The sequence below is a fragment of the Spodoptera frugiperda genome, chromosome 29 (genome assembly GCF_023101765.2).
Source record: "Spodoptera frugiperda isolate SF20-4 chromosome 29, AGI-APGP_CSIRO_Sfru_2.0, whole genome shotgun sequence".
NCBI lineage: Eukaryota > Metazoa > Arthropoda > Insecta > Lepidoptera > Noctuidae > Spodoptera > Spodoptera frugiperda.
Genome location: NC_064240.1, coordinates 3,581,092 through 3,595,313, shown reverse-complemented (window position 1 = coordinate 3,595,313; position 14,222 = coordinate 3,581,092). Strand labels below are relative to the sequence as shown.

Below are 14,222 nucleotides of genomic sequence, written 5' to 3'. Positions count from 1 at the left end.
GTTTGTTATTGATTGTTTTCGATACAAACTGTTACTAAGGTATAGTTAAAGTAATTGCTAAATGTCACTGAGTGCAGCAGTAAGCCATTTAAAAATAATGCATACTTAAAACAGGTAATGGTTTAAAATATACAGACGTACACAGTGCAGTGTGATAACCACATTGTTCCGAATTCGGATGTGGTTAGGTCACGCCACGCTCTGCCTTGTTTCCTGCATCTAGACCGCACTCGATCATGTGTCGACAGTCGCCAGTGATATCAAATATCAACACCTAAGTCGCAAAATTAATTCATTTTGGTGTTTTTATCCTTCATATATGTACCATGAAGATATTCTTAGATCTCAAGGGCCATTTTTTCAATCAATATAGATATTTTTTTTCGTGGAATAAAATTGACGTGTGAAAGTTTTTGTATGGAGAATTTGTCAAAAAGTCATATTTATTCCTTTGCTTGCGATTTATTACATGATTCTGAGTGCGGCAGTTAGTTAGATACGTAGTTTAATTAACTATTGATTGTATATAACATTTAAATACCTAGGCATGATTTACATTGTCTGATTTAGTTTTAACTTAAGGATAACCTAACGAATAAAATATGCATGCACATTGTGTATCATAACCAAACTCCATCTGAATGTTAACTGCGCATTCAATCCGTATTTTGTCTACACAATAGTGTTAGAAGTCCGGCAGTTAAACATCACTACATAAGGTCTGATCTGAAATTATTTTAGGTCTCAATGCTTCCCAGCCAAGGGGAAAGGTCAATTTTAGTCAGGCGTTAAGTTTTATCTCAAAAGGAGACATTTATGTAAGTACATAACAGGCCCAATGTTCAATGAAGTGTGGATCATATATTTTACTGTATATAAGCAGCTTTATATAAGCTATTTAGTACCGGCTTTTAGGTAAACGTGGCCCAAAGTGTGACCATATGACTCATATGTTTAATCAAGCGAAAAATTTGATTTGAAACAGAAAACCGTAACTAATGTTATCGTATTATGTTTTTGATATGTATTGTATATGGATGCCGTTATGTGGCTTTGTGTTCTCTTCAATATAAATTATTCAAGCCCACAGAACAGAGGGTAACTACTGCAAAACCTCGAGGAATTCCTTCCCTTCAGATCAACTCCATACTCTCATTAAATTGTAGTATTTTTTAAAATACTTTATAAAACAATTAAAAAATACACTAGTCGCCTCTTCATCTCAAATGCCCTGGGATTTTGTCTTCAGTCTAAGTGACAATGATACTTCAGACTACATCTGAACTTTGTAAATTCGGTTCATAGTTGGTGTAATCGCTGTCCTCCAACTCCCCTTTTTGAACTCGATACAATGTTAATATCAAAACACCATTTTCCTCTAGTCGATGCCTCTAGGTACTTCTAATTAAGCTTATCAATTTATGGATAAAATATAATAAAAATACATGTAACGGTCGACTGCAGTAATAATTATAATTATTAGAAACGATGTTTGATAAAAATCCCAATTACTGCACAATAACAAGGAAGTCATTAACCCTTGCATGAAAACAAAATGTTTATTATCCTTTTAGATAACATAAAAATATGCTATTTATTCCATCAAACCATGAGTAGATACACTCTTCACCATAACCTCACTCATGCGGCAAAACGACACACAACCATTGATTCAAGCCGGTTATTGCGAGGTCGTGGTATTACTCTGGTTGAACCGTCCGATTCATACCGAAACAGGGTTCTCTAATTTTTTTTATGGTATAAACCGGTAATCGTGCAGACGGATCATCTGATGCTAAGCAATCGCCGCCGCCCATTGGCACTCGAAATACTAGGGGCGTTACAAATGCGTTGCCGGCCTTCTGGGGTTTAGGGACGTTGGGGAATCGGGGATTCTCAATCTCAAGGGGGGTAATAACATGTGTCGTGGTGAGCCACGTGACAGTGATTAGTACAGTACACATATGGAACCGAATTTAATTAGTTACACGATATAAAACTCGTGAATGGTTAATCCGATTTTATGATTTGCATTGTTGAATTCGTCTCACAAAACATACTCAATACATTTACCATAGATTTAGACACGTGGTACGTTGAAATATAATGGTTAGCGTTAGATCATGGTAGCAACTAGCACCCTAGCTATTAACTACTAATATTATAATTGCAAAACTTCGTCAGGATGAATGTATGTTTGTTACTCTTTCAAGAAAAAAGTACTGAACGGATTTGGATGAAATTTCGTAAGAGTCAAATTCAAAATCAAAGAATTTAATTAAATTGATCCTAAATTAGGCACTTTTGAAGAATCAAATTGATTTGTCCGTCAGTCCGACTGTCAGTGAAGATAGGTACTCATTCCAAAGTGTAGCTTCGAATGGAGAAGAACCAGCAAGAAACTCCATCGTTACTCTTGTGGCGACAGATGACAGAAGTCTATGGTCAAATCAATGGTTTAAGAAAATCCCAACGAACAACAGTTGGGCGGAAAGCCCGCTAAGCATGATCACCTCGCCTTGTCGGAGGATTCTCCTTTTCTTAGGGAACTTTACTCTCTGTTCCCTAAACTCTTTTTTTCAAAAGAAACCTTATAGTAATGATACAATTTATTCCACAGATCGACGACGACTCAATGTGCAGGGGTCACGAGTTCGGCAGCGAAACGAACCAGTTCTGCCTGGAGAACATCGACGTGTCCAACTTCCTGAACTTGCACTCGCTAGGCAACCATGAGGACTTCTGTCTTGCCTACGTGTTCACCTACAGAGACTTCACTGGAGGCACACTAGGTAACAAACACTTGTACATATAACGTTGTTAGTCTTAATTATATTATTGACTGCGCAGGTGACATTGTGGCTGGGCAACTGGCTACCGTGCAATGTGTAGTGGGCACGAAGCAACACTTTGTGTGACCCACAAATTGTTGTTTTAGGTCCGGGCGTCATGTGCATGTGAACTTGTATGTTTGTAAACACATCCGTGACACAGGAGAAAATCTTAGTGTGGGAAAATGCTCATGAGTTATCTCTTAAATTACGAGAAGAAGTTACGTTAAAAAAACTAATTACCTTGGAGTGATTTCGCTTATATACACGCGTATAGCGCTAGAATTGTCCTATTTAGTTCGTATCTTTCTTCCTTAGGACTCAGTTTTGTCCTAAAAACTTTTAGATTAGCTAAATATGCTAACTTGAGTAATAAATGCGAGATCTATAATACAACAATTCTTCTTTCTCCTCCAGGTCTAGCATGGGTAGCGAGTGCAAGTGGTGCATCAGGAGGTATATGCGAGAAGTACAAGACATACACGGAGACCATCGGCGGCATGTACCAGAGCACCAAGCGGTCGCTCAACACCGGCATCATCACCTTCGTCAACTACAACAGTCGAGTTCCGCCCAAAGTCAGCCAGCTTACCCTAGCCCATGAGATCGGACATAACTTTGGGTCACCGGTATGTAGAAATAGCTGTTCTTTCATATTCCATCAAAATAACGTCGTTCTATTTGAAAAAATAATTAAAATGAAGTAACAATCTGTTTCTATCTTAATTGTACTCAGTGCGCTAAAATAGCGCAGGCATTGCGCAAACTAATACAAGTTTTGCGCAAGTATTTTGATGCTGCTTTCAAAAGAGAGATATAAAATATTTCTGCATAGTTTTCAATCCAATTTACTGGATTGTTTTCACTCAGACCTACTAGTGTCAGAATGGTCGATCACTGAGCAGTGCAAGAGGGACTGAGCTATGTAGGTTGTATAGCTCCATCCCTCTTCACTGCTCAATGATCGACCATTCTGACACAATTGTAATAGCAGACTAAGGTCCCTGGTTGTGAAATGCCAGTTTTAACGAACCATGTTGTATCGTAGCACGACTACCCGACGGACTGCCGGCCGGGCGGGCAGCAAGGCAACTACATAATGTTCGCGTCGGCGACGAGCGGCGACCGGCCCAACAACAGCCGGTTCTCGACGTGCAGCGTGGGCAACATCAGCGCCGTGCTGGACGCCGTGCGCGACGGACGCAAGCGGAACTGTCTCACCGCCAGCGCCGGCGCCTTCTGCGGGAACAAGATCGTCGAGGACAACGAGGAGTGCGACTGCGGTACCTACTTATACCAATTTCTTCAAACAAATTGACTAGAAGATCTTAAAGATTACAAGATAGAGAAAGAGAGAAGCTGAACTCAGCATTATGATGAACTGCCTCCACTGGTTTGGAGGGCAAAGAATCTTTTACTAACTTTTTCAAACCTTACTAGCGTTTCTTCTAGAGTAAAATTTGTATTGAATAATTTGTATTGATAACTCTACCAACGTTTTCAAACGAGCAAAATAAACAACTGGCGTTACTTACTCAGGTTATGACGAGAATGAATGCAAGGACCGGTGTTGTTACCCGCGCCAGCTGAGTGCAATGGATGCCAAGAACTCTTCTGCTAAAGGCTGCGCTAGGAGAGCTCACACGCAGTGCAGGTATGATATTCAATGTCTCGTAATGTTTTTTTTTACATGTACATAATATAATATTTATTCTACTACATATTTTAAACAAACAAATTGTTCTATCGGTTGTTGTTAATGTACTTTTCGAATTTGGACATCTATAAATTATCGTCACCGTTGTCAAGAGATCCAATCAATTATGGTTGTCAGTGATCGCCGGTTAGTACCGGATAAACCTTGAAGCAAGAGCAAGAATTGCACAACCTAATGGCTCCTGAATAGAAAAGGAGTACTAGTAGATTGAAGTAGATGATTGACGTAAGATTATTTTGGCACTACATACTGACATTACGGTGAAGGAAAACATATAAAGTTTGAAGTCGCCAATCCACTTTGAGCAAGCATGGTGCTTAGTGCTCAAATCTCCATGTAAGAAGTGCAATTGCTGACTAATGGGCAGTTATAGGCTGTTGTCAATGATGATGATGTGTGTTAACATAATATTTTGCGTCCCCAGTCCATCGCAAGGTCCGTGCTGTAACGCGGCGACGTGTGAGTTCGTCCCAGCGTCCCGCAACGTGACGTGTCGCGAGGCTTCCGAATGCAGTCACGCCTCGTTCTGCTCCGGCCTCTCCGCCGACTGCCCCGAGCCACGCGCCATGCCCAACCATACCATGTGCAATAATGGTTAGTACTCAATACCCCACCTCTTGTTTCCTACCCATTTCACTAGCTACATATCGATGGTTGAAAGGCCAATTGAGCCAAACGACAATTTTTTGCGATATTTAGTTAAATACATATTCGAAATCAGTTATTTTTCTCCAGCTAATGATGTATATTAACTAAATATCGCAAAAAAAATGTCGCTTGGATCAATTAGCCTTTCAACCGTCGATATGTTGTGTTGCTCTTCAAAAAATATAAACTGGTCAACAATGGGAATAAATTAAATGATTTTCAAATCTTATAACACAACTTCCAAAATTCAAGTAAGCAGTAAGTAAAACAATTGCCATGTCCGCAGGAACCCAACTGTGCCTGAGCGGCGAGTGCCGCGGCTCGATCTGCCTGGCGTGGAACATGACGGAGTGCTTCCTGTCGTCCACGCCGCGCGCAGTGGGCGACGGCGTGTCGGCCGCCGTCGTGGACCGGCGCGCCCTCTGCCAGCTCGCCTGCCAGGTCGGGCCCCGCCCCGACCAGTGCCAGAGCACCGCCGACTTCGCGGACCGTGTAGGCTTGCCCAAAGGTGGGATCAGTCTACGGCCCGGCTCTCCTTGTGATAACTTCCAGGTAAAATTATACATATAATAAAGTTAACAAAATATATAAAACTTAATATTTAATGAGCAGAAGAACTTGAAACTTTGCTTCAAATATTGATCAAACATTAATTTTGTCTGCAGGGTTACTGTGACGTATTCTTGAAATGCCGTGCGGTGGACGCGGAAGGTCCCCTGGCTCGGCTGAAGAACCTCCTGCTGAACCGCGCCACGCTGCAGTCGGTGCAGGCGTGGGTGACGGAGCAGTGGTGGGCCGTGCTGCTGGCCGGCGTCGGGCTCATCGTCTGCATGGGCGCCTTCGTCAAGTGTTGCGCTGTACACACGCCCTCCTCCAACCCTAAGCGGCCGCCAGCCAGGTAACTTTCATTTTATGGACTCGAATTTTATCTCTCATTCGTTTATATTCAGATAGGCCATCAGTAACCATTTAGTGAAGAATTTTAGTGATATTGTATTTGTTATTGCAGGCGGTTATCCGAGACGCTCCGTCGTCCAATGAACACGCTACGGCGCATGCGCCACCCGGGCGGCGCGGCGGCCCGCTCGCCTGCGCGTGCGCCGCCCCGCGCCGGACACCGCCGCCCCAGGGGACACAAGGGGTACGCGCCCCCGCTCACATACGCACACAGGGACCGACGTACGTATACCATGTTATTTTCTTATTTAATTATCAAATATTATATTAAAATATCTTTTTAAGTGTTCAAAAGCTATTTTGTAGCTTATTTACCAGATATTTTTTGTCATTAAACAATTTACTAATTACGTGTTCCCTTTATAGCGGCAGCATCAGCGCCGGCGGGTCCCAGCGGGCGTCGTGCGGAGCCGTACGCGAACGCGTATCCGCAGTCGTACGAGATGCGGCCCCCGCAGAAGGTCTGACAGTACTCGTACTGCGCGGAGGCGGGCGGCGGCGGCGCGCTGGAGCTGGTGGCGCTGGCGCCGGGCGTGCCGCTGCTGCTGGGCTACGCGTGGCGCCGCCGCCCCGCCGCGCACACCGTGGCCTCGCAGACCGCCATCTCGCTGCAGTCGCCCGACGCGCTCACCGTCACGCGCTGCGCCGAGTAGCGCCCGCGGCCCGCCGTGTAGCCCCATGTTTGCTCAACACGGATCTCTGCGACCGATCCGCTCTCTCTGAGCTCAAAGTAGAAAATGCACGCGAGCGACGCGGTGATCTATCAAATTATTATTTTTATACAGAAGTACCAGGGACTCTTAGGGCCGGCGCGAAGTTCGTGTGAACCAGTGATACTTGTAACTGTTCAGTAGAGTGTTGCTCCCGGAACCGGACATTTATGTATATTTTTGTATATAAATGGAGAGGTATACAAAGGCTACGATGTAATAATATCATACGACTATAGACCGGAACGTTCATACCGACTAGAGGTAATTGTAAAGTATCCGCATTGTTTTACTCGAATCTCCGTAATTGTAATTTTTATATAAAGTTATTTTTAACGTATTTAATGTATCGTAAGTGGAATGTCGAGGTGCCATTATACCGATTTGTATTCCTGTTCCTTTATCGTTAGTTCTTCATTTCTCACTACATCGTGATAATACATTTATCATAAGTATATTTCGTAATTTATTCTTAATGGGCTCAAATACCTACATATTTTCAAAAAATGCATTTAGTCTTCCTATGGCGATTAATGTCCCTACTTTTGTATTCTTTTATTTTATTTATCCTATTTTAAGTAGAATGTAATATGAAATTTAACAATATTGCCAAATGATCAAAATGTTATTAGACTGAAACTTCATGTTGCTACGATGACGTTTAAACGTTTTGTAACTCATTCCTTGTATTATTTGTGAGTGTAAGAGTAGTGCGTGGGTGACTGGGTGTTGGTCTCGGCTCCCTAGTGCTCGCTAGCGGAACCAGTCTGGTGTAACAAACTTGCATATCACACTCCGCTCCCTTCCAGAATGGTTTGTCGTACAGTTGAATTGATCTCTTTCATAGATTATGAGATTATGTTTACAATCATTATTACGTAGTATTACTTTCCGTCGTGCAAGCCAAAGAGCATGATGTATTTTTTATTATTTCTATACATTGTAATGTTAAGAATCGGTCTTAAAGTATACCATATTAATGCCATTTTATTAGTGAATGTCGAAACAATACACAAGTTCTTGTAATTGTACTATAATACTGTATATTTGTATGTATGTAAACTGAGGGTAATGTTCTGTTGTAGAATGACTTGACCAATCGTGTAACAGGCGGATGATCCGTTACATCCGCCACTAAGTAGTACTCAATGGCATTATTTCTCCTAAGTGTAAGCTAGATTACCGTATAGATTATTTAAATGACAATGTGAATATTTTTAATTAACAAGATGAATGTTACAACATGTGATTTCAAAATAATAAAAAAAATACAATAAATTTTACATGAACTCTGTGCTTTTATTGTGTCAACCTGACTATTTATTAACGTTGTTTGAATTGTGAATGAATGTAGGTGTACCTGTACATAAATGGATCACAACATGTAACTGGAATAAGTACACCAAAATGGAGTTATTTCTTTTTGTTGGGTTAATTATTACCGGGGTCTGGTATGTGTAAAATAAAAAATACAAATTCAACGAGAAAGGCTCTGAATAGTACCTAAGCAAAGTCGGGACGGGAGGCTAGTTTCGATTTTTCGAATATAATGAGGCAACAGAACATTGTTTTATAGAAACAATTAGTGAAATCGGTAGAGCTATTCTCGAGATTTGCGCATTGCAAAATATTCACACATCACAACTGACGACATGCTTTGAGTTTGTGGTATGAAGGTTACTTATTATACTCTTTCGATACTTTTGCCATAGACTAATAAAAAATAGTACGTGTTTTGAACTGCTGTGACCTTTACGTTACGCCTGAATTTTTCGACATAGGGCAAAGAGTACCTATAATAAGTATAGGAGAACATAGGGGAGGGGATAATATTTTTAACTATATCTGTCTTTGGAAAGGGGGAAAAATAAAAATCAATTTAATATATTATTTAATAGTTTAATAAAGGATATATCTGTATATACAAGGTACAAAAGTATCATAATTACAAGCTAGATCATAAACAGAAGTATACAAATGTGTTCCAAGAGAATTATGTCCATACATTTTATAATAATTGCAAAATTAATCATACTTTGAATTATGTATACAATAAGCACAAATTCACACGAGAATATTAATAAATTTTAATCGTGGTGATACTTTAGCAACAGATTCATTCATACAGAGATATTATCTAACGGATTTCCCATTGACTCATAGCAATTTAAATATAGAATGTAAGATTCAGTATTCAGTATTATTGTTTTCTAGAGGTAGCTAATCGTTATTTCGACTATTGTAACAGCTTATAAATATAAATTGTCTTTTTAACAGACTTCTAGCCAAATTATTTTGCGTAAAAATTGTATTAAAAGCATAATGAACGAGTCTGATAGACAGTATTTTATATTGGAATTACATACATAAGAGTGTGAAATCGCTTATTACCATTACAAGTACAGACTGTATAGGCGGTGTCTAATTGATACTAAAAAGTACATTAATTTTATATTAATAATAATAAAAATTTGGAATATCTTATCAACTAATAAACCATTTAAAAGCATCGAGGCAATTATATAACTAATTACCTAAACATATCATCTAAATTATTTTTTGTGAGTTGTACAGCTACGGAATTCATATTCAAGTTATATTATTTATTGTTGCCTCTGTGGGTTATGCTTACACAATACGTAATATTAAATTGATTGTAATATTTTGTTATGTTAATGTTAACTAGAACACTGACCTTACTTATATACTGTCTAATTATAACAAATCGTTAAATTAAATAAGGCTTAAAGTAAATAGATTAACTCTATTTGATAAAGAAAGGAATTGTAAGCCAGTCTCATTAAAGCCAAATATTTCGGATAACATAATTATTAAACTTTCGAATTTAATATATTATAGTGAATGTTTCATCTTTTATAATACTCGTGTTATTGAAATGTTTATCTAAAGTGCTTTATGAAAACAAATAACTAATACACCAAAGCGTGGTCTTTCGTCATAATTACTTAATAATTTATAAATGCAACGCCATTTGTTCTTGTTTGTATACTTCATGATAAGCATTACGTATTAGAACATATGGGAAACAAGATTCTAATAGGTCCATGGTAAGGAATGGAGACTCTTGAACAATCAGGTCGAGGAGAAGGTAAACAGACTCTCGGTTCTTAATAGCTTCCTTGTCAGTCTCTTGACCGAGTCGCAGCAGTGACGAGGACGCCAGTGCCAAGAACTCCTTCATACGGTCTTCTATATCTCCCTGACCACAGATTGTAAACAGAGCACCAAAGATATGATTGATTGCTGGCGCCATGCAATGAATATTGTTAGCATGCCCTTCTAGCGATGGCCTGTAGAAAGACCCTTCACTACGAGCAAGTCTCGGCAAAGACACGGCAACGAATACCATCAATAGACATACAATTAGATGTTCTTCTTCTTCAACGTCCGTCTTGTTTTGCCGGAGAGCTGATGCCAGCGTAGGATCCACCTTGCAAGGCAATCCAGCCGCCGAACACATTTCTGATATGACACGCATTGGGTCCCCACTTGGCAATTGTTGTTGGAAATCTTTTATTGAACTAATTAAGAACGGAATGCGGCGTTCCAGTACATCCAAAAGAGATTCTTGCGCAATCTGTCTGAAGCTCAAAATGACGCCGATTATTGTCATTCTCTGCAGAACGTTGTCAACGTGTTGCAGCCGTTTGAACTGTTCCCTCATTATTTCGGGTTTATCGAAGTTTGTTCTGAGCATTTGAAGAACCTCTTTGTTTTGTACTACTAACTTCTTTAGTTCCTGGACTTGACTAGCAATGTGCCACATTAATGTTTCGCTCAATAATTTCATGCCGTATGGGCCAATGAGTTCAGCTAGAGCACGAAGCTCATTGATGTCAGAGTACTCTTCGGCGTTGAATGGGATTGCGCCTTCTGCAGTTAAACTAACAAAGGCTTTCTGATTCATGGAAAAGCAGATACTGCCAGCACTAACTCTCCTTAGTAAGATTTCTGAGTACCACTGAGTGTACAGGGACGCAATTGTCTTTTCACCATGGCTGTCTGTATTTTGTGTTTGCTGTAGAAGGCAATTGTTGAACACTCTAGTAATGTCAATGTGTACGTAATTTTCGACTGTTTGCAAGACATTCATGTAAGCGCGAACACTGACTAACAGCTCAGATGGCTTAGCAATTTCACTTGTGTCTTGGTTGAACATAACCATACCAACCAATGCTTTGGAAAAGCGGGTTTCCAGATGTTGGTGTAAATATTCTCGCGGTGCGAACGTGTACTCCCACACATTGACAGTAGCACAATAGTTGATGGCATAGCAGAGCTCTGTTAATGCCATGTGTAGTTTGTCCATGGTAGTCAGCTCCTCCCTGGTCTTCCTGTAGCTCTCTGCGCCCGGCTGTACAATCGCTATTGTGTTCTTCTTGTTCTTGTCCTTCTTCTTCCTATTCGCCAAGTGAGCAATAGTTTGCGCACAATGTTTAGGAAGTAGTTTATCGCTCATGGTACACTGCTCGTCACAAATCGTAGTGATGATATTCTTTGCTTCTTTCGCCATTTCGTCAAGGAATATGTTTACAACAGACAGACTTCGCTCTCGAATGTGGTGTCTTTCTTCCGGGCATAGCTCGTGAGTGCAGTTCTGGAAGTGGCTGCAAATCAGGGGGAATGCAATGATGTAACGATTTTGCGCCGGAAACTCAAGGCACATGTGGAATTGACTTTCAAAGATTTTACTGTAGAAACAGAAGAGTGATAAGTCAGACGTCTCCACCATAATTTCATCCAGATTATCAACCATTTTTGTATGGAAGACCATTTTATCAATGAACTGTGCAAGTTCTCTCTGATCTACAAGGTTAAAAGCACACTTAGCAACCGACGTGTATGTTTGAAGCCGGAACCAGTCAAGACGAAATGCGCGGAAGTCAAACAGCTCATTATCTTCAACTTGCTTCACGCTTAAATTGCCGGCAGTGCTACACAGTGAAGAGAGAATTGTATTCTCATCATCAGGATTGACTTGCAAGTTCTGTATCATCAAGTTTAGAGCAACAGCATCAAAACCTGACAGATACTGAACATAGTACCTCTGCATGACCTGACTGTACTTCCTTACAAGAGCCCTCAGCTCTTCCATATGGAATAGAAGTTCTGGCAACTGACGGTCAACTAAATCTTCAGCTGCTTTACCTTTTACTTTTTGTGGTGGATTGTCATTGTGTCTTAGTAACCAAAATACTTCATCTCTAGCATAGCAGAGACCAATAAAAATTAACAATGCCTTGGGTCCCAATAACCCTGGCTGATCAGTCAATATGAGACCAAGTTCCTTCAGAGCAGTCCTCAGGAACTTCCTTCTCTCCCTGTGCTTGTAGCTGGCTTTCTGTACAGCATGGTGATAGCAATCTTTCACTTCGGAAATTCTTTTACCATAACCTTTTATGCCATCAAAGAAACTCTGGATGTAGCTGTGGATATAGATAACTTCATCACGGAACAGAGCTACAACCCAACCTGATTCTAAGGCACTGACCCACATTTTGTTAGCGTGATCTTGTTGCAGCATTTGGTGACAGATTGCAAAACCAAATATCACCCATCTCTCCAGGCATTCCAGTGACACATATTCACAGGACATGGTGTTTGTCTCTGAAGGCTTCAGCAGTTGTGCAGGGTTGCTCACTAAACTCAACTTTTGCTCAGATCTCCAATGTTCAGCTGTTAGATTTCTTGCAGGGTACACTTGCCACAGTGAGTTAAGGGCACTAGAAAGTACCTTCTGATGTGGCAGAAATTCTTCAGATAGTTTCTTCAATGGAGCATCATAATCTAGGATCATTTGACCCAAGCGTGGGAAACTCTGATCAATTTGATTGTGAACCATTTCATGAGCAGCATTGAACAAGCCTAGCACTGCTTTACGATCTTCTACTCTTGAGAGTAAAATCATCAATGAAATGTAAGTGGTGATCAGATCAAGGTAATTCTTTGTCAATTCAAAATTTAAAGTCAGGTCCAATGTGACCTGACATGAGTCTAAAATGTTGAGGAGGTCACATACATTGTCTTTGAAATCTAAAAGATCAACAAATGTGTAGTAGTACAACGAGAGAGACTTGATGATTTCATTTCTGATGTTGGTAATAGCTTGGAGGCCTTTGACATCAATGCTGGGGAATCTTCTAACAATGTTTTTAATAGAAGATTCTAAGGCCTTGTCGGACAGGAAACCTGGTTTAGATTTAGCATCCCCACAGGCTTTCTTGATGTTGTAGATGCGAGTCAGCATTCCAATTCCCCTGTCATTCAGTATGATGAGCTTTTCAGCCAGCTTTTGCTGGCTGATATGGACTGATCTTGACATGGTTGATGTTTCTACAACAAGAGAATATATTATTTACATCCATAAATAAATAATTGATTTCATGAGTACTTGGTGTGGTCTATTTAAACAATAACAGGAAAGAGATCCACAAAACTAGCTAGGTAACAGAAGCTAGCTAGTTCCCTTTAGAGCATTTGTTACTTATAACTAGAATAAAATAAGATGACAATATTACCAGGCATTGCTATATTTTAAACTTTAAATTTCGATTGATATTGAACATTAGAACAGTTTCAATAAGCATGAAAATTGAATTGTTCAATAAGCCCATATCCTAAGCCATATAAATGTCAAAGTGCATGAACAACATTAGGGGATAGCAAAGGTAGAATTATGATGTTGAAACTACGACCCAGGCTATTACTAAGCACGACTGATGAATCAATTGGTCTAATGCCGCATATCCAATTTGTGTTATCATATCCTTCCTGATTGCACACTGTATCCTTCATACCGAAACTAAACAAATTTTCTCTTGGTGTTTCTTTAATATATTGATCTATTTATCTATTCGTGATAGTAGAACATAGTAATAAAACAATAGATGAATGTAAATCAGCACGAGAGTACCACCGCAATGATAAATATGCTTGAATCATAGTTACCTTATTATTGCTACGCTCACGTACTAATTTTACGCAGCAAATTAATCTTTCATGTTATACAAAGAACTAAACTGGCTACTGGGTAAGCATATTAAGCAATTTACACTGCACTTTTAAACTTTTTCATCAATAATCAAGGAAAAGGGAGTGCCAGAAACGCTATCATCCATTTAGATTTATAACAGTTTGACATTTGCTGGTTTTTTGAAAGGTTGGCATTCATGGAATCGAAACTGCTATTTTAAAAAAAAGTTCACCACCATGTCTTTTGATCTTTAGTGTGATGATTTAATTTGATTGAATCATTTTAAGTTTTTGTCTTAAACAAATAAATAAACGCAAGACAAATAAGTTAAAAGAAAATTTTTAAAAATCTATCTGATTTAGTTA

The 14,222-nt window shown here is 39.7% G+C and overlaps 2 protein-coding genes across 2 annotated transcripts in view; one reads left to right on the top strand and one right to left on the bottom strand.

Annotated features, from left to right (window-relative positions):
- LOC118268688 (disintegrin and metalloproteinase domain-containing protein 10) overlaps positions 1–8,152 on the top strand; it is a 48,056-nt gene extending 39,904 nt beyond the window's left edge. The window contains exons 8-16 of the mRNA XM_050706435.1: positions 2,621–2,792; positions 3,249–3,460; positions 3,880–4,114; positions 4,371–4,485; positions 4,973–5,142; positions 5,483–5,748; positions 5,862–6,094; positions 6,206–6,375; positions 6,520–8,152. Of these exons, the coding sequence (XP_050562392.1) occupies positions 2,621–2,792; positions 3,249–3,460; positions 3,880–4,114; positions 4,371–4,485; positions 4,973–5,142; positions 5,483–5,748; positions 5,862–6,094; positions 6,206–6,375; positions 6,520–6,620 (1,674 nt within the window). The 3' untranslated portion in view covers positions 6,621–8,152. The remainder of the gene's footprint in view (positions 1–2,620; positions 2,793–3,248; positions 3,461–3,879; positions 4,115–4,370; positions 4,486–4,972; positions 5,143–5,482; positions 5,749–5,861; positions 6,095–6,205; positions 6,376–6,519) is intronic.
- A 589-nt stretch (positions 8,153–8,741) lies between these two features.
- On the bottom strand, positions 8,742–14,034 carry LOC118268687 (membrane-associated protein Hem). The gene is made up of 2 exons (XM_035583273.2): positions 13,833–14,034; positions 8,742–13,217 (listed from the first exon to the last, which is right to left on the bottom strand). Exon 2 carries the CDS (start codon positions 13,204–13,206, stop codon positions 9,838–9,840), a length of 3,369 nt encoding a protein of 1,122 aa, XP_035439166.1. The 5' UTR covers positions 13,207–13,217; positions 13,833–14,034; the 3' UTR covers positions 8,742–9,837.
- Between the last annotated feature and the right edge of the window lie 188 nt (positions 14,035–14,222).

Bases quoted from the DNA above. Each gene is read 5' to 3' on its own strand.
- LOC118268687 (XM_035583273.2), bottom strand. From the start codon at position 13,206: ATGTCAAGATCAGTCCATATCAGCCAGCAAAAGCTGGCTGAAAAGCTC.